This window comes from Euleptes europaea, chromosome 15 (genome assembly GCF_029931775.1).
Source record: "Euleptes europaea isolate rEulEur1 chromosome 15, rEulEur1.hap1, whole genome shotgun sequence".
NCBI lineage: Eukaryota > Metazoa > Chordata > Lepidosauria > Squamata > Sphaerodactylidae > Euleptes > Euleptes europaea.
The window spans coordinates 39550258-39576501 of record NC_079326.1 but is presented as its reverse complement, the minus strand read 5'-3'; the positions used below and the strand labels follow the sequence as shown (position 1 = coordinate 39576501).

The window sequence follows — 26244 nt, the reverse complement described above, 5'->3', positions numbered from 1 at the left end:
TCACAGGAGAATTAAAGGCCTGGCCAGCTTGATTTCAACTGTTGATTTCAATTATTGGAGAGCAAAAGGCTTTTTTCCCCTCCGTGACAGCCAGGAAGCCTCTTAAGGAGGCTTCTCAACTGCGCCGTCGCAGCTGCTATGGTCCACCCCTCCCCCAGGGATGGGCTGAAAGTCAAACTTATTTTTTTTAAACAAATTTGACAAAAAAAACAAATTTGACATTTTTTGTCCAGTTGGAAGATTTGAAATATTCACTGAAAGGAGAGTACAGTATCTGATGAGGCCAAAGTGAGGTGTTTTTTTAGTTGCAATGATTTTAGTGAGTGAGATTTCAGTATCTGAAATTGAAATTAAGAGAAGTCAAGCACTTTAACTTGGATCAAGAACAAAACATGTTTAACAATGGTTGGTATTCTGCTAACACTAAAACCACAGGACATTTTGATTCCAAGGGACATTTAAAAATAAGACATGTGATTATCTTTTATGTACCACCTGCCATGTTGTATGCCACTTTCGGAGCACGTGTGCCAGAGCAGGATTAACAAAATGGTAAAAAATTTTTTTATAAAACTAAGCCCCCTGAATGCTTCATCAGAATGTTTAGCAGTATAAAGTGTGAACAAGCCTTTTACCAGTCTGTATAGCTCGCCCAGAATTTGTACCCCAGATGCATCGGCTGAAGCAACTTAAGATAAAGACTGAAGCAAATGAATATGCATAACCATGTTATTCTGATTCTTGTTCAGCAGATGTGTATCTTCCCCAAAAACAAAATATTAGAACTCTACTTGAGTAAACCTGGTTTACACAATCCTGCCACAAGCTGGTGGTACGCTATCTTCAGCTTGCTCTGATCTGTTCCACGCTGCTATGTACTGCGGAATGTAGTCATGTCCTTTGGTTCACTGCTTGGGACACACCAGTCGTCTGCTTCATGATTTGCTGTGTAATGTCTCCAAGCTGATTTGTTATACACTGGCAGCCTTTCAATAGATTCTGTTGATAAAGCCTAGAGAATGAGAGAGAGAGAGAGGGGTCAGTGCATCTTGTCCTATTGAGATTGTGCCTTTTAAATGGAAAGATGTCAAAGTAAGTGATAAAACTACATGCCTTGATGAAGATAACCACATCTGTACCATAGCCCTCTAAAGAATACAGCTTCAGATCTCCTTGGAAGTACTGAGCGTAAAGACGTGAGATAGGTAAGCCGTAACCGAATCCAGCCTATGCCCAAAAACACACTAGAGTTAATTGAAACATCCCGGGCATAAAGAAGAGATAAAACTACCTGTAGTTCCTAAATTTATATGAAAGTACATCTGTTGCTACACATCTAGGAAGAGGAAAAAAAGGTTAACTTTGACAACTGAAAACAGAGTGAAGGCAACTATACAAATTAGTGCTCTTGTACTATATTTTCCTATTTGTGCCTAGCCATTAGGAACTGCAATTAGCAGCAGAGTTCCTTCTTCACTGCTGTACTCTGTAGTACAGCCAGAGTTTACGTCTAGTGCAAAAATTTGAGAAAGCAAGCCACTTCACATATTACAAAACGCACTTACAAAATGTGTCTAACATGAGGACTGCACACAAATGATGTGTATTGATTATGGGGATCAAAGACCACTTGTAACACATGCTCACCTCATCTGTAGCATGGGTTGCAATTGGCCCTTGGACCCATAATCAATATATACCACTTGCATGCAGTCCTTACATGGTACAACAGGGCTATGTTTAGGTATGCATCAATTCTGTGTGCCCCTTGTTATTGGGTATATACTGCCCTCACCTGGATGGCCCGAGCTAGCCTGATCTTCGTCATTTATGCATGGGAGTTTTACCTGACGTTCATTGCTTGCTGGACTCACAGTTTCCTGTTGAGAGTCTATGCACTAGCAGTCTCCAAGCTCAAATCAGAAACTATTTGAATCCCCGCCCCTTGAAATGCTGCTTTCTTCTGTCTAGTTCTGAAGAAAGCAGCATTTCAAGGGGCGGGGATTCAAATAGTTTCTGATTTGAGCTTGGAGACTGCTGGTGCATAGACTCTCAACAGGAAACTGAGTCCAGCAAGAAGACAGAACTAGATACATGCCGTACAGAACTTAAGGAATTTCTACAAAGAAACGAAACCCCAGGTATGAGCTCAACTACGATTTGGGATTGTTCAGAGGCCTATATGAGGGGCATTTTTATATCTATAAATTCCAAAAATAAAAAAGAACGAGAAAAGGCTTTGACAGAACTGCAGACCAACCTGGCACATCTAGAAAAAATTCATCAACAAACAAACAGTAAGAAAACTTTGAAAGAAATTAAAAAGATCAGACATGCAATCGATCTACTTTACACAGAGGAGATGGCGAAGAAACTAAAATTTGTAAAACAAAAGCACTTTGCACATGCTAACAAACCAGGGAAATACCTGGCATCCATGATCAAAATAGAAAATCGGAAAAGAGCAATAATTTCAACAAAAATAAATGGGAAGATAACACATAAAGAAGATCAAATATCACAACACTTCAAAGAACTCTATAAGAAAAGACTACAGAATGAACAAACGGAGGACATAACAAATTATATTCAGCAGAACCATCTTAATCAACTCTCTAAGGATAATATAACTCTTTTAAATCAAGATATTACAATTGAAGAGGTACAACAGGCAATTAGGAAGTTGAAGAACGGGAAGACGCCTGGGCCTGATGGGTTTACAGCCATGTACTATAAATAGTTCATAGAAGAAATTGCACCACTACTAGCAAAAGTAATGAACGGCATATGTAAGACAGATAGAGTCCCTGACACTTGGAAAGAAGCATATATAACACTTATTCCAAAAGAAGGGGCTGACCCAATGCTACCTGCATCGTATAGGCCAATATCTCTTCTTAACACAGACTATAAAATATTTACAACAATAATAGCACAGAGACTGCTAACCTATGCGGATATCTTGATCAGTCCGGATCAGACTGGATTTATACCTAAACGTCATATGGTAGATAATATTAGGTTTCTGATTAATGCGAGAGAGTTGGTAAAACGCAGAAAAGAAAAACTGGCATTTATATTTGTGGACGCAGAAAAAGCTTTTGACAACGTGTCATGGAAATTTATAAGACAAGTAATTTATAGTATCAGTAATGATGGCAACCTACTCCATTGGATTTCCAGTATTTATACAGATCAACAGGCTAAGTTGTTAATAAACGGAGCACTAACAAAAGACATAAAAATAGAGAAAGGAACCAGACAAGGATGCCCTCTATCACCACTACTATTTAACTTAACACTGGAAATATTAGCGAATAAAATTAGAACAAATCAGAAAATAACCGGCTTACAAATACAAGGAGAAGAATTTAAAATAAAGGCATACGCAGATGATGTTCTATTTACAATTGCGCGACCAGAAATAAGTATCAAAGAGCTTATGACTGACATTCAAAAATATGGAGAGCTGTCAGGTTACAAACTGAATAAAGTTAAAACAAAATTTTTTCTGGAACATACAACCAAAGAAGAGGAAGCAAATATAATTACTCTCTCAGGATGTACGATATCAACTAAACCAATAAAGTATTTAGGGATAACATTTCCAAAAGATAATCAAGACCTGTTTACGCATAACTATCAAACGGTATGGAATAAGATTGAGGTCGATCTTCAAACCTGGACTAGACTAAAAACTTCCTGGCTAGGTAGAATAGCTATAGTTAAAATGAATATCCTGCCAAGATTAAACTTTCTATTCCAGACGTTACCCATCAAAATTGGAGATAAAATACTAACATCCTGGCAACGAAAAATCAATAGATTTGTTTGGGACAAGAAACGCCCCCGAATAAAATTTAAAATTATGACGGACGAAAAGAAAAGAGGGGGAATGGCACTTCCAAACCTAATTATGTATCACCGAGCGGCAACATTGGTATGGATCAAAGACTGGATCATGCAGATTAATGAAAGAAGTACTAAACTGGAACTTGCAGGACTGCAATGTGGAGTACACTATCTGCTTTGGGGGGGAAACTGGAAGAAAAACCTAGAAGAAATTAAGGGTCATCCAACTGTAGAAAACATGGTGACTACCTGGCAGAAACTTAAACCAAGATTGAGTTCTAACGGATCATTGTTGATAGCACCCCTTAACGTATTCGGTACGATAATGGACAGAAAACAATACGGGACAATACAATATCAAGACCTGGTGAAAACAGATGGTACAATTAAAACGTTGTTGGAGATACAAGAGGAATATCACCAGATGCCATGGCTAACCTATCACCAACTAATCTCAAGATTCAAGGAAAATTGCATAACCAGGGGAGCACTGAAGCCAAAAACAGAGTTTGAACAGATGATAAGTAAAACCTCTCAACATCTACTAGGTAAAATCTATAAGCTCTTGGTGACATACGATATGGAAGATGAACAAGTGAAGTCATGCCAGATTAAATGGATGGAAAATCTGAATGAAATTATAACAATCGATGAATGGGAACAACTATTTCGCAGAAATCTCAAGTTCACTCTATGCCAAGGGATTCATGAAAACTGGTTGAAAATGTTACATAGATGGTACCTGACGCCGAGTGATATTCAAAACATGAATAGCTCGACATCTGGTCTATGTTGGAAATGTTGCAAAGCCAGGGGCACTTTTTATCATTGCTGGTGGACTTGTAAATCAGTCCAGAAATTCTGGAAGAAAGTACACAAGAACATAGAAGGCATTCTCGGTTACAAAATTATATATGACCCTAAACTATACCTACTGAATAAAACTCCAGACAGCATCGACAAGGACCAACAAGACATGTTAAAATACTTAGTTACAGCTGCAAGGATAGTTCTAGCATCGCTATGGAAAACTAATAGAATTCCACAAATCGAGACTTGGATTGATAAAGCATACGAATATATCACAATGGCACAATTAACTGAAACACTACAGAAAGAAACTCAAAAACAAAATAGAGATAAATGGAAATCCTTCTACGAATATATTAAAACCAAAAAATGATAAAACTTTATAAGACACAGCAGATTCATAATGGAGATCGAATATAACCTATCAACAAGTTAATGTATTATTACAACCTATCGGGGCGGTATTAGATATGCCAACGTTGTATAACATTAATACACGTATTTATCTCTCTTTCTATATATATATCTTTTCTTTTTTTTAATTTTATTCCCCTGCCCCTTTTTCCTTCTGTATCCCATTTTCTATTAAAAACCAATAAAAATATTTATTAAAAAAAAATGCTGCTTTGTAATTGGCTGTAGTGAGAGAAAGGTTCCCTCCAAACCCAATTGCCGCATAAAAAACCAAGATACCAACTAGATACCAATGTTTATATTAGTGCAAATAATAACCTATTAAGCATCATAGGCAGGTAAGTATGAAATGACCTGATCCAACTTGTCGTCCTTCACTGCCGGGTCGCATCACTGACATGGTTTACAACCCTGGATACAATCTTTGCAGTGTCATTTTGGACTACCCTTCTTGACATGCACGAGATAAGTTATGCAGTTTCATGGTATTCAGGTTCCTATCTTGACACCTCATGGACTATAGCCCAGTGTAGGTTTTTTGTCTGCATATGTTACTGACCATAGAAGATCTTTGTATACTGGGTTGTCTGTATATATGTATAACGGGGTTTCTGTATATTTGGGTTTTTATACAGTGATGTGTTACCTTTTGTGTTACACAGACCTTTATGTGGTACTTACCTGCCTATGATGCTTAATAGGTTATTATTTGCACTACTATTAATGTTATATAGTTGGTATTGTGGTTTCAGTTCTGTGTTTTGTTTTTGGTTTGTGCTGCGCGTCAGCACTGGTTGCTTGTTTTACGTTGGTTTTTTACTTCTACGAAATAGCAGCGCATCCCCAGGGATGCCGTTATCATCTGGTTCAACTCTCAGGTTCCTTCTCCTGGAAGTCTGTTTCTACACACAGAATGGTTCAGACTGGATTCCAGCCTTAGATGTGTTACATTGTCCTTACGAGCATTCCAACCCATGTTTATAATAAATAGTGGATTCTTACTAAAAACAGTTAGAAAATGGAAGGGGGGGAAATAAACCACTTCTTAACAATGCAACTGATTGCACAAACCAGAGGTGTCGCTCGCGACGTCTCAACACGGGGACGTGGTGCCGTTGAATACATATAATTAAACAGGCGATCTATTTTCCTCAAAGGAACACCACCACCGCGATCGCACATCTGGAATGCAAAAATATCAATTGTTCCCATGTGTATAGACATTCTTTAATTTAAAAATACGTTCAAACAGCAGCACAACTGAGTAGCCCTTAGAGCTAATTCAGACAGCAACTTATAGGTCTGGCAAAAAAAAAAAAACCATTTCACGTTATAAAGTCCAAATGTCTTTATATTTATTTATTTATTTGCAACTTTAATACCCCATCTGACCGCCCTCATCAAGGCCACCAAGGCAGCTAACAAATTAGAAACATACATTATAAAAGCATGTCATTAAAAACCATTTAAACCCAGACAAAAACGCATCATTAAAACAGTTATAAACCAAACATAAAATACATACACAAAAACATAAAACCAGAAGTTGAAATATGGGGCAGGAAGGAGGAATCACTGAGGGAACGCCAGACAAAACCAAAAAGTCTTCCCTCACTGGTGGAAGAGAGCAACAGAAGGGGATAAACAAACAAGCCTCCCTAGGGAAAGTATTCCAGAGTTTTGGTGCCACAATCATGAAGGCCCTCTCTCGGGTTGCCACTGGCCTAATCTCAAAAGGCAGGGGCACCCAAAGTGGGTCCTCAGAAGATGACCGAGGGTCAGGTAATGTCATGGTCTCTGACATAATTATGGTATTTTGTGTACATGTGCAGAATTAATTCCATGTAGAGCTTGAACACAACATACAAACTGAACCACAAACTGCAGAGGTTTGTGTAATGAAAAGCAACAGCTTGCAAAATGCAAATGTCCTTAGAACAGGCTGACTGAATTCTTTCAAGAGCTAACTAACTTACCCTGGTCTTGTCCTTGAAGGGAGAAGAACAGAGTCATTCTTCACTATCTGCCAGAAAGGTGTATCTGAAATTACCCTTCCTGATTCAGCTGCCAGCTGCCAGCTCCTCATATCTCAAGAGCAGAAAAGTCCTGCTATCCTCAAACCTTGAGGTCTACTCAAAGACCTCAAGGCTATAAGTGCAGTAAGCTCCTTGCTTTCTATAACCTTGCTGAAGGCTATGTTTCCTACTGACCAAATGGTTACATGTTACAATGTGAGCAATAATTGTGTTTTATTATTTATATATATATTGTGTTGTAGATTTCTAAATAGTCTCATTTAATGCGTATTGTACTGAAGATGAGAATGGTATGAAAATTGAGTGTATGGAGTGATCATGGAGCTCAGAAATGATTGTTTATTCTTTAAGCAAAATAGACAAAGGAAGCCCATATTTGGTCATGGGGAGAAGCTAATAACCTGAACAGCTGCAACTAAGACATTATTGCACTGCTCATGTTATCTGAAAGTGGGGAGGAAGATATCCCTCCTGATGGTAAAATCAACACTCTTAATGAGTCTGAAACAGTATAAATACAGCCACAGTAAGCCCAGAGAATCAGAACCTTCCAAAGGTTCTCAAGAAAAGACTGACTGGTATGTATGGCTTAAATACATTACTCTAGACTTTATGAATTAGATACTTTGAACTGAATCAGAATAATTTGACTGTTATATTTTAGAAGTTGGATTTTGAAACTGAATAGTATGTAAGACATGCTTGCTTTTACTTCATACATTGTAAATACATACATTGTACTTTGACAAGAGTTTTTATAGAAGTGTTAAAGACTTGATAATCTGCATTTACACATATTTTACTAGAAGTATATCAATAAAAATACTTGCTTTTTAAAAGTAGGTAAAGTTGTTGAGTCCTGCTTACTCGATGACTGGCTGAATAAGATAACTTCATTTCTCAGCAAGTGATACATTCTAAGAGCCTGTCATCTGAACAGCACAACCCGCTTCAGTAGGTTCGTAAGGGAGTAGGCAGATGTGAATGTTGACTTGCATGCATGAAAATATAGCAGGCAAGGCAAATCACAAATTCTAATTCTAATGTGACTTCCTCTTTTTGCCTCATGATCCAGTACTTCAAGAAGCAATCAAGATTTGGTGGGTGAGAGCAAGAAAGAAAGAGTGTATGTTTGGGTCTGACTGTATATTCCCATACTATAATGTCTGCAACCTATCCCTCAGTTTAGACTAAATATGGCTTATTTCAAAAGAAAATGAAATCTTTAAGAAAAAGTATATTACAGGGCTAAGTCTGATGCTAGAGTAACCAGCAGGGAAAAGAAAGACGGGCAGAGATTTTCATGGGCTTAAAGACGCTTTACACATTTTTTATATTCCTGTCTGCTCAGTGAGCTGTGGCTCAGAGTGCCGAAATAGGTGAATTTCTATTCTGAAATCTATCAGTCGTCTTTAGAACTGAAACTGCAACTTAGACAGGGAATAAACACCCCGTTGCGCAGAGTGGAAAGCTGCAGTACTGCAGTCTAAGCTCTGCTCACAACCTGAGTTCGATCCCGACAGAAGTCGGTTTCAGGTAGCCGGCTCAAGGTTGACTCAGCCTTCCATCCTTCCGAGGTCGGTAAAATGAGTACCCAGCTTGCTGGGGGTAAAGGGAGGATGACTGGGGAAGGCACTGGCAAACCACCCCATAAACAAAGTCTGCCTAGAAAATGTTGGGTTGTGACGTCGCCCCATGGGTCAGGAATGACCCTGTGCTTGCACAGGGGACCTTTACCTTAAAAGAAAGATGCTATGAACTTGCCCTATTATTATTGCACCTTGCTAGTGAAAGGTAGAGGAACAGGTTTTCTGGACTCAGCTCTCAAAGCGGTATTAGGCCATGTGACTTCAACGTAGGAAATGCCATCAGGCCAGAAACTTTGACTTTTAAGGGCTGTTGCTATTGCCAAACACCTTATACTGCAACTCAGGAGAGCTGTAACCCCACCATATATTGAAACCTGTACAAAATAATCCTTGGATTTAATGGTGAAGGGAAGAATAGAATTTTATAGACAGAATGCAGGAAACGTATGAAACCCAAGACTGCATTTATTTGTAACTGCTTGGATAAGTTTCTACCTACACTTCCCCTTCTTTTCTTCATTTCTCTCTCTTTTTGGCCTTTCCACTTTTCTCTCATCTTCCTAAATGTCCTTCTGTTCATCCCTTTCTGTTTCCAGTTGAAGACTTAATGAAGTGACGGCTTTATGAGAGGGAAAGGGTTGTTGGATAGCAGGTGTTTTACGTTATATCTGCACTTTTGGGGGATACATGAGAGAAGGTGGAGTCAGTTAGTCCCCCCCCAAAATCACCTGATTGGGACCTCAGCATTTGCCAGCACCATGAATAGGAAATGACAGAGTAAACAAACCTTCACAGTTAAATCCTCATTGCCTAACGTGACGTGAACGTGAATTGGAGGGTAAACCCCTCGATCAGCATGGTGTTCCATGGTAGCCCTCATTGCATTCTAAGATGTCAAAAAAATCAAAAGAATATTAATAAAATGCTCTTTTATACCACTTCGGTTAACTGTATACTTTCCCCAAGGGTGTGCCCAAATTGGGACAAAGTTTTTCAACCTTCATTTATAATAGGCTTGATTTATATCTTGCCTCCTGCTTTAACAACACAGCTACCTAGAAGAAGAGTTGGTTTTTATATGCTGACTTTCTCTACCACTTAAGGGAGACAAACCGTCTTACACCTTCCCTTTCCCTCCCCACAACAGACACCCTTTGAGGTAGGTGGGGCTGAGAGAGCTCTAACAGAGCTGTGACTTGCCAAGGTCACCCAGCTGGCTTTGTGTGTAGGAATGGGGATACAAATCCAGTTTACCAGATTAGCCTCCACCACTCACGTGGAGGAGTGAGGAATCAAACCCGGTTCCCAGATCAGACTCCACCACTCCAAACTAGCTTAAGCGATCAATCGTTGGTCTGTAAGCAGAGGGTTATTTTGTCTGAACATGGGTTTCAAAAGATTTCATGTAAACAAATGTGTAATCTTAAAACTTAGCACAGCATACGAAGAAAACTCCTCATCCCAGTACAGTGGAACATAAACATGGCCACCAAAGTACTTAGGCCTTTCAAAATTGAAATTGGTTAAATTCTTTTTCAGAGTAATCTATTGAAAACAAACAAACCGGGGCATACCAAACTACCTGAGAGGAGGACCAGAAAGGAAGACCTCATGTTCCATCAAGAAAAAGTGGGGGATGTTTCAAATTTGCATACAATTATAATTATGTACATTAATTTTTAAAAATCCTTTTGTGTACAACCTTTTTTTTAGAGGGGTGGTCTGACATTCAGGGTTGCTCTCATTTTGTGTGATTAGGCAGTGTTGCTCAGCAGGGTCCCGGAAGAGAATGGGCCTGCACCCCTAGCTGAGATGCAGAAGGGTCTTCTCACATTACTAGAAATGGCCACATGCATTTCAGCACAGCTGACAGTATAGCAGTCTGCCAGGCTGAATGCCAAGCCTTATAGTAGGGTTCAGCAGAATGGCTACAACAGGAGTCCCCAACCTTTTTGAGCCTGCGGGCACCTTTGGAATTCTAACAGAGTGTGATGGGCACAGCCATAACATTGACTGGCACAAAATGGCTGTCGCAGGAGATGCAGCGTCACAAAATGGCTGCTGCAGCTTACCTTCAGTCACACAGTGAAGATCCTTGTGCTGTGGCAGCAGCTGCTGCCAAAGCAACGTTTTTAAAAATCTGCATAGCCAATCAAATCTCCAATGACCAATCAAAAGGCTTTCTGGGCAAAACCCCCACCTGGTACTTTCCACTTTCTAAAAACACTTGGCGGGCACCAGGCTGTCGCAGAATGTGTGACTGGCCCAAGGTCACCCAGCAAGCTTCCATGGCAGAATGGTGATTCGAACCCGGGTCTCTAACTAATCTACAGCACTCTAACCACCGCACCACAGTGACTCTAAACTACTTGTTGTTTATCTTCTCTAGTTGCTTTGGCTGAAGAAAACAGAAAAAAAAGAGTAAACACAACAATGTATTTTGTTTCCCACTGCACAAACCTTGAAAAGTTCAAAAACCATGTAGTAGAGATGCGACGGTACATACACCACCTGCATGGGCTGCTCTGGTGATTTTACTGGAACAGAAGGGGAAAGAAAACAATCAACGGAGTGTTGGACAGCTGCTATCAGTTTTGGCAGCACCTGAGCATGACTAAACATTGACCAAAGTTTTATAACATTGCATTGGCCAGGATCCAAAGAGCTAATTTAGGCATACTCAAGGACTTGGATGTGTCCGCTGGGATTTTAGAAATATTTTTTCCCTTGAACAAGCCCCAATAATGTATTACAGATTCATTTTAAACCTCCCTCTAAGTTTCAAAAGTAGTTTGTTATGGGGAAGTCCAGAAGCAGGGTTGCTACTGAAGTAGCAGAAGTCCAAAACACCACTGATTTGTGAATCAAGTAGCTAAAGACACTTTCTGAGAAGTGGATACTACGTTATCAGATGTTAAATAGACCGGTCAAATGTGTGAGAGATGCGGCAACTTTTCTCTTTATAGTATCAAGGAAAAACTGAATTTAATTTCCCCTTTTTAAAGTGTGAAATGGTTGATGAATCACCAATGGCTGTTAAATCTAGGGAAAGGAAGGAATCAAGTAGCAGATGTATTTGTATGTGTTTATGCTTTTTATGACAATGCTGTTTTGATTTCCATTCGAACAAAATGTATTCAAAACCTGAAAGTGCTAGAAAGTTGAATGAACATTTAAATTTAAATTTTTTTTAAAGCAATTTCAATTGCTGACTATTGGTGGCAGAAACAGGTCTTTAAAAACACACAAACACAATGTTTATACTTATTATCATTAACTTATTTAACTGGGATTAACAATCAGAAAGGGATCTACATCAGCCATCTCTTGTCTATGACTTTTCATACACATAGCAAATAATATTTGTTAAACCTTTACAGTCAGAGTAGCTTTATCTACGGTATGTTCAAAGAGAAACATATTTAGTCTCTGAGAAAGAAGAGGCAGGAACTGTGGATTCTGACCTCATATTAATTTATATATTCAGAACATATTTTATATATTCAGTGCCCAGGACATAATTTATATATTCAGTGCCCAGGACTTATTTCTCATGCAAGAATAAACTAGAGTTAAGTTCTGATTTAAGCTGATAATAATTGTGCACTTATCTACAATAGCTGTCAGCATGGGGGATTATCTGAGCACGCACACATGTTTTGGACTCATTTTACAAGCAGTAACTTAAAACTCTTTCACAGTAAACAGAGAGAACAACCAGTGTTACACAACAGGAATAATCATTATCAGTTCTACTTGCTCCGGCAGAATTTTCCCCATCTACACAGCAAACTGCAAAAGGATGAAGCTTCCCTGATTTGTTCTCCCAGCTCAAAGACAATTTTATTCAAACAAAGAGTAAAGCATGCATCTGTGAAAGTGTTCTGACCAATTCGCATCAGCCTTAAATGTGCTTAAAGGTAATGGTAGTCCCCTGTGCAAGCACCGGGTCATTTCTGACCCATCGGGTGATGTCACATCCCAATGTTTACTAGGCAGACTGTGTTTACGGGGTGGTTTGCCATTGCCTTCTCCAGTCGTCTACACTTTACCACCAGAAAGCTGGGTACTCATTTTACCGACCTTGGAAGGATGGAAGGCTGAGCCAACCTTGAACCAGCTACATGAAACCAACTTCTGTTGGGATCAAACTTTTGACTGCAGTCCTGCAGCTTACCACTCTGCACCACAGGGTCCTTCTTACTATATACAATACACCGTGTTGAGCCTATGAGCGCTTCTGGAATTCTGAGAACATCTAGTGGGCATCATCATAAAATGGCCGACACTCAGGGCGTAGCCAAAATGGATGCCATGGTGGCTACAGCCAAATGTTGGGACCTTCCAAGCCAACCACTGTTCTAGAATAGAGCCAGCTGTTTCCAAATGGGTGCTCCCTGAAGCCACAATGGTGGTATTTCCTGAGCGATTTCCTGAAGCACCTCTTGCCTTAACGAGACAGAGGAAATCCAGGACAGAGCCAACTCTTCGCTTTGGTGAAGGAGGAAGTGGGCACCAGGAAATGCTCACGAGCACCATTCTGGGGATCACTGCACTAGCCCATAACCAGGTAAGCATCAGCAAGCCAGCAACACTTTGGTCTGGGAAAGAGCACTGTTGGCATGCTAATACTGCATGACTTTGGGTGTGATGTATGTAGGAAGCATATTCAAATGAGACAAGCCCAGTGACAAAAGCTTAAATAGTTAAGTTACATTCCATGGATCGCAACACATAAATAAATTCAGCCTCGCTTATAGAATCATAGAGTAATGCAAGAAATTCACAACTACCTCCCCCCCCACGCACACCCAGCGACCCATACTCCATGCCCAGAAGATGGCTGAGATGCCCCCTTTTTCATGATCTGCCTAATATAACTTCAACTGTTTGTTTATATAACTTCAACTGTTCCCTGCTGGGTGTGTTAAGTGCAGTCAAGTCACTTCCGACTCATGGCGACCCTATGAATCAAAGTCCTCCAAAATGTCATATCTTTGACAGCCTCGCTCAGATCTTGCAAACTGAGGGCTGTGGCTTTCTTTATTGAGTCAATCCATCTCTTGTTGGGTCTTCCTCTTTTCCTGCTGCCCTCAACTTTTCCAAGCCTGACTGTCTTTTCCAGTGACTCTTGTCTTCTCATAATGTGACCTAAATACAATAGCCTCAGTTTAGTCATTTTAGCTTCTAGGGTCAGTAACCTCTAAATGGCTGTAGTAACCTCTAAATGACACTGCAGCTCTTTTGCTGCGAGAAGCTAGACAGTTTCCATGCTGTGTAAATGAGGATCCCAACTGTACTTCCTCCAGAGCAACCCAAAGCAAGGAAAGCCTGAACAAGCAACCTTTCCTCCCCCACATCATGTGTAGTAGCTCTGTGATTTCTCCTGACACTATATGAACGCATACAATCAGTCACAGTATCTGTCAGTAGTGCAGAATGAACAGATGCATCATGTACCAGATGCTCAACCAATAAAAAGAAATCCTTCCATCTGCAATTTCTGAAGAAAAACACAAGTCAGTTCCCTTTTCGCATTCTTACCATTCCGCTCTTCAAGTACAAGCTCTGGAGAGTTCATGTAATACAAGTCACAGAGGCTCTTTGCATTTTCATAGCCATCTGTAGGAAATGAAAGGCATTAAACATTTTGTTTAAAAAGCAACACTTGCTGGATTACACTCCTCAATCTTCAATGTCTCATTGACAGAAGAAGTTTAAGGGCTGACCAGTTTTACTACTCAAGAATAAAACTGTGAAGACTGGTTTACATTTATCATGCATTTCTCCTGTCATTGCAAGTTAAATGACCAGTATAACCAGGATACTGTGTTGGCTGTGATTCTATGCAAGTAAAAGAGAAGTACTAGTTACAGTTACCGGCTTTTTAAGGATTTCAGTTTACATGATAGAAAAAGCAAGTTTATGTGTTTGGGAATTGTATATCTGTAGGGTTGCCAACCTCCAAGTACTAGCTGGAGATCTCCTGCTATTACAACTGATCTCCAGCCAATAGAGATCAGTTCGCCTGGAGAAAATGGCCGCTTTGGCCACTGGATTTTATGACATTAAAGTCCCTCCCCTCCCCAAACCCTGCCCTCTTCAGGCTCCACCCCAAAAATCTCCAGGTATTTCCCAATCTGGAGCTGGCAACCCTACATATCTGAAAGTGTGTGGACAATGCATGGTAAAATCTCAGAAACCAGTTAGGTTGCTGTGGAATGTTTCCAGTAGTTGGGAGAACGGGCTTTGAATATAATCATCAGTGTTTGCAGTTCAGCAGAACTGAAGCTATGAACCCCTGATGGAATTAAATTGGAGACATCCAACAACCTGGATACACTAACTCTGACTCTTTAGCAGGAATATATCGGTACAGCCTGCCTGAATTTTACCTTTAACAACTTCGACGACACTGCACTTCGGGTCGATGCTGCCGATGTGTTTCGGATGAGCCGGGTTAACTTTCACTTTCCCCCCAAACAACAATGCTGCCAACACACACACACACAAAAGAAAAAGATAACAGAATGCACCACAAGTGATTTCACAACTTACGGGCTTTGAGAGCAGCACATTGTACAACTGAAAAGCAAACCCAATGAAACACCCACAAAACATTATGCAGCATACACTAGAAATGTTTTTTCAAAAGCAACATACATGTAAGTGATCTTTTTTAAAAAATTTACACCATTTTCCACACATGAGCCCTCACCAACATAAGTGAGTACTTACTGTGCTGATTAAGAAGCATTCTAATTGAAATGCGACTCATGAAAAAGCGATCTAAGAAATACTGCACGTTCTGACTGGTCACTGGATCGACTCCATAATGATCCTTGTATTCTATCACGCCCTGAGCCATGGTAGGAATGACATCGTTGTGACGATTCCGGATCGTGATCACAGTATCTGTAAAACTGAAACCAGGTATGTTCTCTGTCAAGTGGATTTAAAGGGTTTATTAAATGCCCCAGCACTAGCAGCTGCCATGACTTGATTAAACTATCCAGTGCAACATACATGAACTTGCTATTCACAAAAAGTAGAGTGGTTTTACATGCTACAAAGGGAGGAGAGTTTCTTGGGCATGGAGAGACCAGTAGAAATGGGGCTTGCCCCCAGTAGCAATGTCCCATCTATGTTGTACAACCACCTTCATGAACTGCTTTTATTTCATTTACCTTCAGAAGTAATTTGTTAATAAACAGTGGATGTTAGTGTTTAATATGGACCCAATCTCTTACATGGTAGGTATAAAAAACAACTCTTCTTCTTTGTTTTTTAATGAAAACAATTGATACTTGACAGAAATATGCTACTTGAATAAAAGGTCCCTCAATATTCTCAAACTACCTGTGAGATACTCGGCAGCAGAGAAGGATAGATAGACCTCCTCCTCTCAGGGTGGAGAAAGATCTGCCCTGGAAGCACATAGACTGAGCACTGTCACATTACCTTCAAAATGAATGAAAACACAAAAACATTCTTACCGAGAAACAGCTTCTGAATCTTCTGCGCTTTTATCTTTAAAATCGAGGATCTCCTGAAGACTTTGGACGTACCTAAAACACATTGTTTGCCTTTGTTATACCAATTTAGGTAGAGAAGATTTTAAAGTGCATTATTTTGGTTCTTCATATGAAAAGCATTAAAGTGTTAAAGCCCAGTAAGGTCTCCTTCTGTTTGAAGGAAAGCATTTTCCTTTTTTTGCCATCAAATAATTCTTATAATAGGTATCTGAAGAAGTGAGCTGTGGCTCACGAAAGCTCACACCCTGCCAGAAATTTTGTTAGTCTTTAAGCTGCTACTGGACCTTGCTCTGTTATAATAGGTTGACCCTTAGCACACAAAAAAGGGGAGGCAGCCAAGCCCTATGTGAGCCAGCGTGGTCTAGCAGCTCAAGTATCAGACTAGAATCAAAATCCCCATGCTGACATGTTTGCTGGGTGACGTGGGTCAGCCAAGTCTTTCTCAGCCTCGCCTACTCCACAGGGCTGTCGTGAGGATAAAAGGGGGAGGGAGCTGAGCTTCTTGGAGGAAAGGAAGGATAAAAATGTAGCAGTCAACTAGTTCCGCTGAGTTCTGGTGTTGCGAGCAACAGCTGGAACAGCCAGTTACCAAACTGTCCTTGCCAAGCAAAACATGTAACATGCAGTAGGATTCAAGTCCAGTAGCACCTTAGAGACCTTAGAGAGTTTCAGAGTAAAAGCTTCCAAGAGTCAAAGCTCCCTTCATCAGACATGTAATATGCACTCAAACACACAGAGAATGCTGTACAGACCCATTTCTGCCTTGATGCTGGCTTCTAAACACCCTCCCCCCTTCCCATATGCTAAATTGTATGGATTTGCCTTTTCCTTCTTTGCTCCTATGACCCATAGGTCCTGAGCAGTTATTTCTTAGAGGGAAATATGATGGAGAGATGTTTGGCCACAGCCAATGTTATATTTGGATTTCTATCCATTAGCAAACAGGGGACTATTTTGTCTCTTGTTATGGGGGCAGGAATTCTCGCCAATATGGGGGTGATCTATTTATCTCGGTGGTGTTTAAAGAGGGGGCATTCCATCATCTTGTGAGATAATGTGTCAATTTTCGTTGAATTGCATGAGCAAAGTCTGTCAGAATGTGGTAGATTTCTACATCTTCCATTTAATACTGCTGAGGATGCAGCATTTAAATGGGAGGGCCTAAAGGCTCTTCGGAAGGGCTGGTCGCCTATGTGGCTCTCTCAGTATAATGCGAATTGTGCATCATCTTGGGTTGTTTGTTTAAAGCTGTAATTTTATATTGTGATTTTTAATATTGCCGATACGATGTGGTATGGCTTTTAAATGATGTTACCCACTCACTTTGGCTGGGGAGGGCAGGCTACAAATTCAAATAAACAAACAAACAAAAGTATCCATCTATGATCCATTCGACACAGAAATAATAATCCTGTGTGTTTCAAGGAATGTAGTCACTGTTTTCACACATTTCACCATCTCAAGAAAAACAGCATCGATGACCTCTACTGCACTGGAACAGATGCAGCCCTCTAGCCCACTGGACCGTGGCTCAGTGGTAGAGCATCTGCTTGACATGCAGAAGGTCCCAGGTTCAATCCCTGGCATCTCCAGTTAAAGGGACTAGGCAAGTAGGCGATGTGAAAGGCCTCAGCCTGAGACCCTGGAGAGCCGCTGCCGGTCTGAGTAGACAATACTGACTTCGATGGATTGAGGGTCTGGTTCAGTATAAGGCAGCTTCATGTGTTCACGCTGTGCCCTGCTTTCTTAGTGCAGCACACCATGGGCATATCCAAAAGCAAGTTGCATTAGCAGAAATTGTTGGGTGAGACATATGTACAAATACCGAGACCACAATTTAACTAGAAATTACTACAAATCTCTTTGATTTCACACTCATAAATAGACAAGGATTCCAAGAACCACACAAGAAGTCCTGTGTGGCCAAAGAGAATTGGAGCTTGTTTTTCTTGAGCAGCAGCCTCCCACAACAAGTTTTGAAGACTTTAAAATTCAAAATTAGACGCTGCTATTCAAAGGGGGGGGGGAAATCCCAGTGGACTCGCTAAGACTTTTGACTCGCCTGGAGTAGCTCTTTGGGGTCAGTCAATAATGCTTAGTACCTTTTGGAAACAAATTCATGATATAAATTGAACTCCTTCAATTAAATGGAAGCATCACATTCAAAGAGTTTGAACTTAACATATTAAGAATAACGATCATGTGGGCAGAAGCCTGCGAATTCGTAACCATTTAAGCATCTGTTTTATGCTTGGCTCTCATCATGAATTTCTTACAGAAACATTTCTTCTGAAGAAAATTTCACTGCATTTGTTTTTCAGCTTTAGAGATTACAGAAGCCGTGTCAGAGATCGGTCTGAATTTGAGAGCTCAGAAGAAAAATAAATTCTAGAATGTTGCTTACTCGGTACCAAAGAAATCAGCATTTGTGAGAGCAAGAAAAGGAATTTGATATTTTGGGAAATACAGCCAGACATATATGTGAAATAGAGGCAATTTCACTACAAACTTATTAACTGCCTCCAAAACAGAAACATCTGTCCAAGTATCATTCCAAATGTGTTTCTTCATTTCACATACTGATTAAATAATTTCAATTAAAATATTCTTACCAACTCTGAACAAGCTGAACTGAAGGTGTTTTGAGAAGATTGTCTGGAAGCAGACTTATTTCTTTCATTATATTTGCCAATCTGACGGGCAGCTCTTGCCTTAGAAACATGAATGAAGTTTTCTCACAAGCATTGTCGGCTCCTAAGAGGGGGAAAATGAAAAACTCTTACTGAGACAAGAGAAATTATTCTTTGGGGAAGGGCTAAAACTCAATGGCAGGCCACACATACTTGGCATACAGAAGTAATAGATTCAGTCCCTGACATCTCTAGTTAAAGGACCTCAAGTACCAAGTGTGGAGAAGATTATTTCGCTGTCAGTGGTCTTAGTACAAGGCATGCTCATATGTTCAACCAATGGGTCAGCACTGTATAGAACTGTATAGTTCTTAAATATTAGTTAAAGGAAAGAGGTAGACTTCTAATAAGTTGAGTTGGCAGGACTGAAAGATTTCCACCAACTTTGTAAGGAGCAGGAGGAGGAGGAAGGAGAAGAATGAGGAGGAGGAGAAGAGGTGGTTTTTATATGCTGACTTTCTCTTCCTTTTAAGGAGAATCAAACCCGGCTTGCAATCTTCTTCCCTTCCTCTCCCCACTACAGACACCTTGTGAGGTAGGTGGAGCTGAGAGAGTTTGGAGAACTGTGACTGGCCCAAGGTCACCCAGCTGGCTTCATGTGGAGGAGTGGGGAAACCAACCCAGTTCACCAGATTAGTGTCCACTGTTCATGTGGAGGAGTGGGGAATCAAACCCGGTTCTCCAGATTAGAGTCCACCACTCTTAACCACTACACTCTTACACCACGCAAAGAGGCAGATCAACAACGGCACTTTTTTTTGGGGGGGGGAAACGGGATCACAGCAGATAGTCTAGCATCGGCATGCCACACAACTGGAAATTCAGTGTAGGCAAGTATTGTGCCAAAAGCAAACACGGCCACAGGGCCACAATCATGCTCTAGGCCAGGGGCGTAGATCTCATTTGTTATGAGGGCTGGATATGACATAAATGTCGCTTGGTTGGGCGGGGCCATTCCTCACTAGCCCGGAGCGGGGGCTGCCTCGGCTGCCTTGCCAGCAGTGGGCTCACCAGCCTAGATCTGGGGGGGGGGGGTGGCTGCCTCGGCTGGCAAGCTTACAGTGGGCTGGCCAGCCCAGATCGAGAGTGGGGGAGGTGGCTGCCACGGCTGGCTCATGGACCGGATAAGAGCTCTCAAGGGGGACCTTATGCTTGACACCTCTGGTCTAGAGACTATGCTGATCAGGGCTATTGGGGAGGGGTGGGGGAAGCAAAACTACAAAATGCCCAGAGTCCACATTGCTCTTGGACCTCAGAAACCACACAGTCCACCTGCCTTATCTGGCTCTCATGCAAGACAGCAAGGTTTTCCAATTAATCAAAGGGTTAAAGCAAAATAATCTGGATTCTCAGAGAGGCTACCAGCCCCCAGAGCACTGGTGAGTTCCTTCCTTCCCTTCCCAAACCGTATGTATTCTTCTCATTGTTTACACACCTCCTTTCTCTGTCAATCATTCCTTAAGTTCGCCTTTCCTTAAATGGGTTGGAGAGGCACAAAAGGAATCTGTGCCTGGGGGCCTCAGTCTTGGCAGACTGGTTACTTCATGCAAGGGCTGCCCAGTGGGAAATTCCTGGAGATTTGGAGGCGGTGCCTGGGAAAGGTGGAGTTTGGGGGAAGGAAGGGAACTCCGCATTGAAGTGATGTCAGACAGCCCACCCTCTGAAGCTGCTATGTCCTCCAGTGGAACCTTTCTCTGTAGTCAGGTGACCAGCTGTAATTCAGGGAGAGCTCCAGGCCCAACCTTGGGGTCAGTAGCCCTCCCTTATGCATGTTGTTGGATAGTACTGAGTCACATGCTAGCGCAGTTGCCCCGTCTTACTTTGAGCATGCGGCCCTGGACACATCAAGACAAACAAAACAGCAGCATTAAGGTAAACCGGCAGTGATTTCTGCCCAAAGTGAATGCAGCTGAATTTGATCATACTTCCTCACTTTTAGCAGAAACCCTACCACATAGTATACTCCCATGAGTATAGGAACAGACCAACACATTGCAATATGTACTCCACCCCTGGCACAACGAGTCTTCCAGTTTCCCCCCATCCTCTCAAGCAGCAGCTGTTACTCTTAAGTGTTCTTTATTATTACAGTCCACGACCAGTATATAAATAAAGAAAACATTAATTACAAAAGGGATAAAAGTAATATACAAAACTCATTAATAAACACAGGATAATCCTAATGGATACCAGCTAAAACTACACATGTCTGACTACAAATTGTCACTTGGGACACTCTCATGGGCAAATACTAAAAATTAGGTCACTTAAGTGACTGAAATCACTGCCACTCTTCAGTGTTGAAGGCCCTTCCCACTTTTTTTATGATTACAGATCAGGGTGCAAAACCGGGCAACCACTCAAGTAGCTGTTACTCAAAAAACCATCCTTAGTTCAACATAGCATGACAATTTTCCTGTTCCTGGTGCTGATGCTGCAAGATTGGAGAAGGGCTCGAATAAGGATTTCCGGATGACTGTCTCCTTCATGTCTCCAAATCCCTAGAAACAAGAATGGCCCTTCTTCACAATTCTTTACACTGTTTAACACTGATATTCATGCATCACGTAAAATTACTACTTAAAAGACAAATCGTCCCTGGGAATTCTTGTGTCATTAGATACACTGTTAGACTGGGACATACCAGCAGCTGTGCCTGCTCAATATCACAAATTGTGATGTTGCAATAAGCAGCTTGATACAATGAAGGAAAAAGCAGAGTACAAGCCAGTGCTTTAAGAAGCACTACTGCGATACTGTTAGACGATTATAAAGCCTGGTGTTTGCAGATTTGTGTAGTGTAACATTGTTGATTTTCAAGAAGTAACGGCTACTACAGCTCGGCTGATGCAATATAATGCACATTTACATAGGCCTGTTTGCCACTTTAACAAACAAGAAAAAAAGTAGCTAATAAACCAAACTTATCTTTGCCTAGCCTTTGTGTGTCCAGCTACCCCAAATTACAGAACTTTATAAAGAAGCTACAAAAATATGGAATGTTAGCATTGTAAATAGGGTTGCCAGCTCCAGGTTGAGAGTAATATGGTTGCTCCATCTACCCCCCAATAATAGCAGAGCCAAAGCATTCTGCACCAACTGGAGTATCAGAACTGATTTTGAGGGGAGGCCAATGTACAGTGCATTGCAGTGGTCTAGTCTCGATGTTACAGTGACATGGAGATCAGCCACATCAAGTTAAGGGACCATCTTTCAGACTAGGCTGAGTTGGAAGAAAGCCGTGTTTGCAACTGCATTAACTTGCTTGTCCAGTAATAACGTTGAGTCCAGTATAACCCCCCCCCAAAGGCTCTTAACTGAGTCAGCAAGGGTCAGCTGAACTCCATCAAAAATGGGGAACACAATGTCCTTCAAGATCTCTGCCTTCCCAACCAACATTACCCCTGTCTTTTCATAGTTTAGTTTCAATTTGTCCACTTAGCCAGTTTACCACAACAGCCAGGCAGTAATTCAATAGCCTAGAGAACTTGGACAAACTTCTCCAAGATAGTTTATAAACCTAACGGTCCCATTCTCGCCATGTTTAGAGTAGCAGCTGCTTTGTAAAAAAACAAACAAGAGTCTCATGGTACCACACAAATCACCAAAATGTTATTCCAAAGTAAACTTTGGTGGACTGGAATCCACTGCTTTAGATGCAATGAGTGATTCTTTGCTATGAAAATGTTTTATGTAGAAAGATGAGAAGCAAACTATTAAGGCAAATCATTTAAGGCTGTTTTCTCCCTTCAATCTCCTACATATGATTGGGTTTAGGCAGATGGTAGCTGGTTGTTACATTAGGGTGGTGTATTGCATGTTGTTGTTGTTACCCACCTTAGGTCCTGCCTTTGTCAGGAGAAAGGCAGGCACATAAATATTTTAAGTAAATAAATAAAAATCTCTACATAGTGAAGATTCATTTACAGCATCTGAAAAACTGGGCTCAATCCGAGGAAGATTATGCTGGAATAAAATCTTTATGGTGCCCTGAGACTCCTGGTTGTTTGTCCTCACACTGTTACCCCCCCCCCCCAAGAATTATTAGCTTTCTAGCAAATGGAGTAATAAAACTGTAATATATTACGGCATTTGCAGTGACTCCTATGCAGAGTGACTCCAGTTATGTGCGTTGCAATCAACCAGCTTAGACGGGCATCACTCTGCACAGGACTGCTCTTAAGCAGGACGTACTAAAACTAAGGACAGTGATTGCCCATAGACTATACATGATTGCCCAGAGAAAATGCATGATTGCTAGGGTTGCCAGGTCCTTCTTTGCCATCAGCGGGAGGTTTTTGGAGTGGAGCCTGAGGAGGGCGGGGTTTTGGGAGGGAAGGGACTTCAATGTCATAGAGTCCAATTGCCAAAGCAGCCATTTTCTCCAGGTGAACTGATCTCTATCGGCTGATCGGTTGTAATAGCAGGAGATCTCCAGCTATTACCTGGAGGTTGGAAACCCCAACAATTGCCCATAGGGAATAAGGGAAACCACGCAGGCCCATAGAGAATAAAGGAAAGCAGGCTTGCCCATAGGGTATAAAGGAAACTATGCTTGCCCATAGGGAATAAGGGAAACCACGTTTAGGCGCGAGTCCTTTTGCACAGGAGGACTACACTCCCTGCAATGAGTTCACACTGGAGTCACTTTGCACGAGGGCTTGCGGCAGGGCTTCTTGGACTGGAGTCACTGCTAAACATTCAACCAACATGTCTCAAGAACTTATTGCATGCACAGTTAAGGCCTGGTTCCCTTTAACCTGGAAACTCAGAGCTCCAGAAGGGGCGGCGGAGGGGGGCTCCTTTGCAATGATTGGCTGCGAGGCCTGGGCCCCTATCGCCTGAAACGCTCCGCCTGAGATAACTCAGACCAGCAGAGGCCTGGTTGCACTGATAAAAGTGGACTAGGAAGGGCAAACCAGAAATAAGAAGGAGATTGAGACTGGGAAGGGCAGCCATGAAGGAGCTAGAAAAGATTCTGAAGTGTAAGGATGTGTCACTGGCCACCAAGACCAGATTAATTCATGACATCCTATTACTATGTATGGGTGCGAAAGCTGGACACCGAAGAAAGCTGATAGGAAAGAAAGTAGACTCCTTTGAACTGTGCTGTTGGAGGAGAGGGTTACGGATTCCGTGGACTGCCAAAAAAAAAACAAATCAGTGGGTTATCGATCAAATCAAGCCTGAACTGCCCCTAGAAGCTAAAAGGACTAAACTGAGGCTATTTTGGTCACATTATGAGAAGACAAGAGTCACTGGGAAAGACAGTCATGCTAGGAAAAGTGGAGGGCAGCAGGAAAAGAGGAAGACCCAACAAGAGATGGACTGGCTCAATAAAGGAAGCCACAGCCCTCAATTTGCAAGACCTGAGCAAGGCTGTCAAAGACGGGACGTTTTGGAGGACTTTCATTCATAGTGTTGCAGTAAAACGGGTTCGCGGGGGAGAGGGAGACCCAAGATCGTTATCAAGAAAACAGTTTATTTGCAGCTGCTGACTCAGAGGCCCTAATGGGTAGAAATCTCTGAGTCCCCATTATACTGGGGAAGAGAGATTGATCCAAATTCAAGTTATGACCATACATCAACAAGTTATGCATATCTGATTGTATTACAGACAGAAAGGCGACTCAGTACAGTTGCAGTTTCATCCAGTTTCTCCCATCATTGTTTATCGTTCACTCTGACACTCCATAGTGTCGTGTTAGCCTGTCTGCAGTAGTAGAAAAGGGCCAGAGTCCAGGAGCACCTTAAAGACTAACAAAAATATTTTCTGGTAGGGTATGAGCTTTTGTGAGTCACAGCAAACTTCTTCAGATACAGCTAGAACGTGAATCCATCTGTCTTTAAGTACTTATGCTACAGATGCTACTTCTACAGATGCTACTTAAAGACAGATGGATTCACATTCTAGCTGTATCTGAAGAAGTGAGCTGTGGCTCACGAAAGCTCACACCCTGCCAGAAAACATTTTTGTTAGTCTTTAAGGTGCTAGCTTTTCTACTTCTGACACTCCATGACTCTTAGCCCAGTGATTCCTTTTATTATTACCGCCATAAGTCGGGAGCGACTTACACATAGAGAGAGAGGAAGGGCAAACGGGGGGGGGGGGATCAAAGGGAGGGAAACAGGGGGCCCAACTTCCCGCGTGCTCCAGCGCTCACTTATATGAACACATGAAGCTGCCTTATATTGAATCAGACCCTTGGTCCATCAAGGTCAGTATTATCTACTCAGACCAGCAGCGGCTCTCCAGGGTCTCAGGCTGAGGTCTTTCCCATCACCTACTCAACTAGTCCCTTTAACTGGAGGTGCCGGGGATTGAACCTGGGACCTTCTGCATGTCTACTGCTGAGCCACACAGGCAGTGGCTCTCCAGGGTCTCAGGCTGAGGTCTTTCCCATCACCTACTTGCATAGACCCTTTAACTGGAGGTGCCGGGGATCGAACCTGGGACCTTCTGCAAGCGGATGCTCTACCACTGAGCCACAGCCCCTCTCCAGGGTCTCAGGCAGGGGTCTTTCCTATCACCTCCTTGCCTAGTCCCTTGAACTGGAGACGCCGGGGATTGAACCGGGGACCTTCTGCACGCCAAGCGGATGCTCTACCACTGAGCCACAGCCCCTCTCCGTGGCTCTCCAGGGTCTCAGGCTGAGGTCTTTCCCATCACCTACTCAACTAGTCCCTTGAACTGGAGACGCCGGGGATTGAACCGGGGACCTTCTGCACGCCAAGCGGATGCTCTACCACTGAGCCACAGCCCCTCTCCGTGGCTCTCCAGGGTCTCAGGCTGAGGTCTTTCCCATCACCTACTCAACTAGTCCCTTGAACTGGAGATGCCGGGGACTGAACCGGGGACCTTCCGCACGCCAAGCGGATGCTCTACCCCTGAGGCCACGGCCCCTCCCCTTCTCGCCCCCCGTCACTCAACCCCACTTCCCCCACTCCACTCACCGAAGTCGAGGAACTGCTTCATGGAAAGGGGGGACGGGGAGAAGCGGCAGTAGAAATCCACCTGCTGAGGGATGGTGGCGGGGGAGACGCTCCTCAGCAGCGCCCGGAGCAGCCTCATGGCGGACCCCCCGGGGACAAGGCCTCGCCACTCGGTTCCGGCCCCGCCGCCTCAGCTCGTCCCGGCCGCCATGGGCAGCCTCGGCCGCTCGCCGCCGCAAGGCCTCTCGGCCGTCACGGCCCGCTTGGGCCGGGCGAGGAAAGCCCGAGCTGGGACGACGACCGCCGCCGCCGCCGCACCACCCGCTACTCCTCGTAGGGACAACCCCGCGCCCAGCGCGAGGAGGGCGGGGAGGCGGGACCGGCG

The 26244-nt window shown here is 42.4% G+C and overlaps 1 protein-coding gene and 1 non-coding gene across 3 annotated transcripts; one reads left to right on the top strand and one right to left on the bottom strand.

Annotated features, from left to right (window-relative positions):
• Nucleotides 1–837: 837 nt before the first annotated feature.
• On the bottom strand, nucleotides 838–26002 carry PDK1 (pyruvate dehydrogenase kinase 1). Of its 2 annotated transcripts, XM_056861568.1 has the most exons (11): nucleotides 25881–26002; nucleotides 18849–18990; nucleotides 16198–16269; nucleotides 15440–15624; nucleotides 15097–15192; nucleotides 14246–14323; nucleotides 11162–11238; nucleotides 9489–9587; nucleotides 6148–6258; nucleotides 1114–1227; nucleotides 838–1012 (listed from the first exon to the last, which is right to left on the bottom strand). In XM_056861568.1, the coding sequence occupies exons 1-11, from the start codon at nucleotides 25996–25998 to the stop codon at nucleotides 872–874; spliced, it is 1233 nt and encodes a 410-aa protein (XP_056717546.1). In that variant the 5' UTR covers nucleotides 25999–26002; the 3' UTR covers nucleotides 838–871. The 2 variants fall into 2 exon arrangements, with proteins under 2 accessions (XP_056717546.1, XP_056717545.1); XM_056861567.1 differs by lacking the exons at nucleotides 1114–1227; nucleotides 15097–15192.
• TRNAV-GAC (transfer RNA valine (anticodon GAC)) lies at nucleotides 17758–17828 on the top strand. Its single transcript has one exon. It is a non-coding gene; the product is annotated as a tRNA-Val (tRNA).
• Nucleotides 26003–26244: the final 242 nt, after the last annotated feature.

What these genes read in the sequence shown, in the direction of transcription:
- PDK1 (XM_056861568.1), bottom strand. Translation starts at nt 25,998, where the DNA reads ATGAGGCTGCTCCGGGCGCTGCTGAGGAGCGTCTCCCCCGCCACCATC. An exon ending in AATGCTTCTTAATCAGCACA is followed by an intron (nt 15,193 to 15,439) that starts GTAAGTACTCAC and finishes GTGTGTTGGCAG; the next exon opens with CATTGTTGTTTGGGGGGAAA. An exon ending in ATGAGGATTTAACTGTGAAG is followed by an intron (nt 6,259 to 9,488) that starts GTTTGTTTACTC and finishes TTTGCATTCCAG; the next exon opens with ATGTGCGATCGCGGTGGTGG.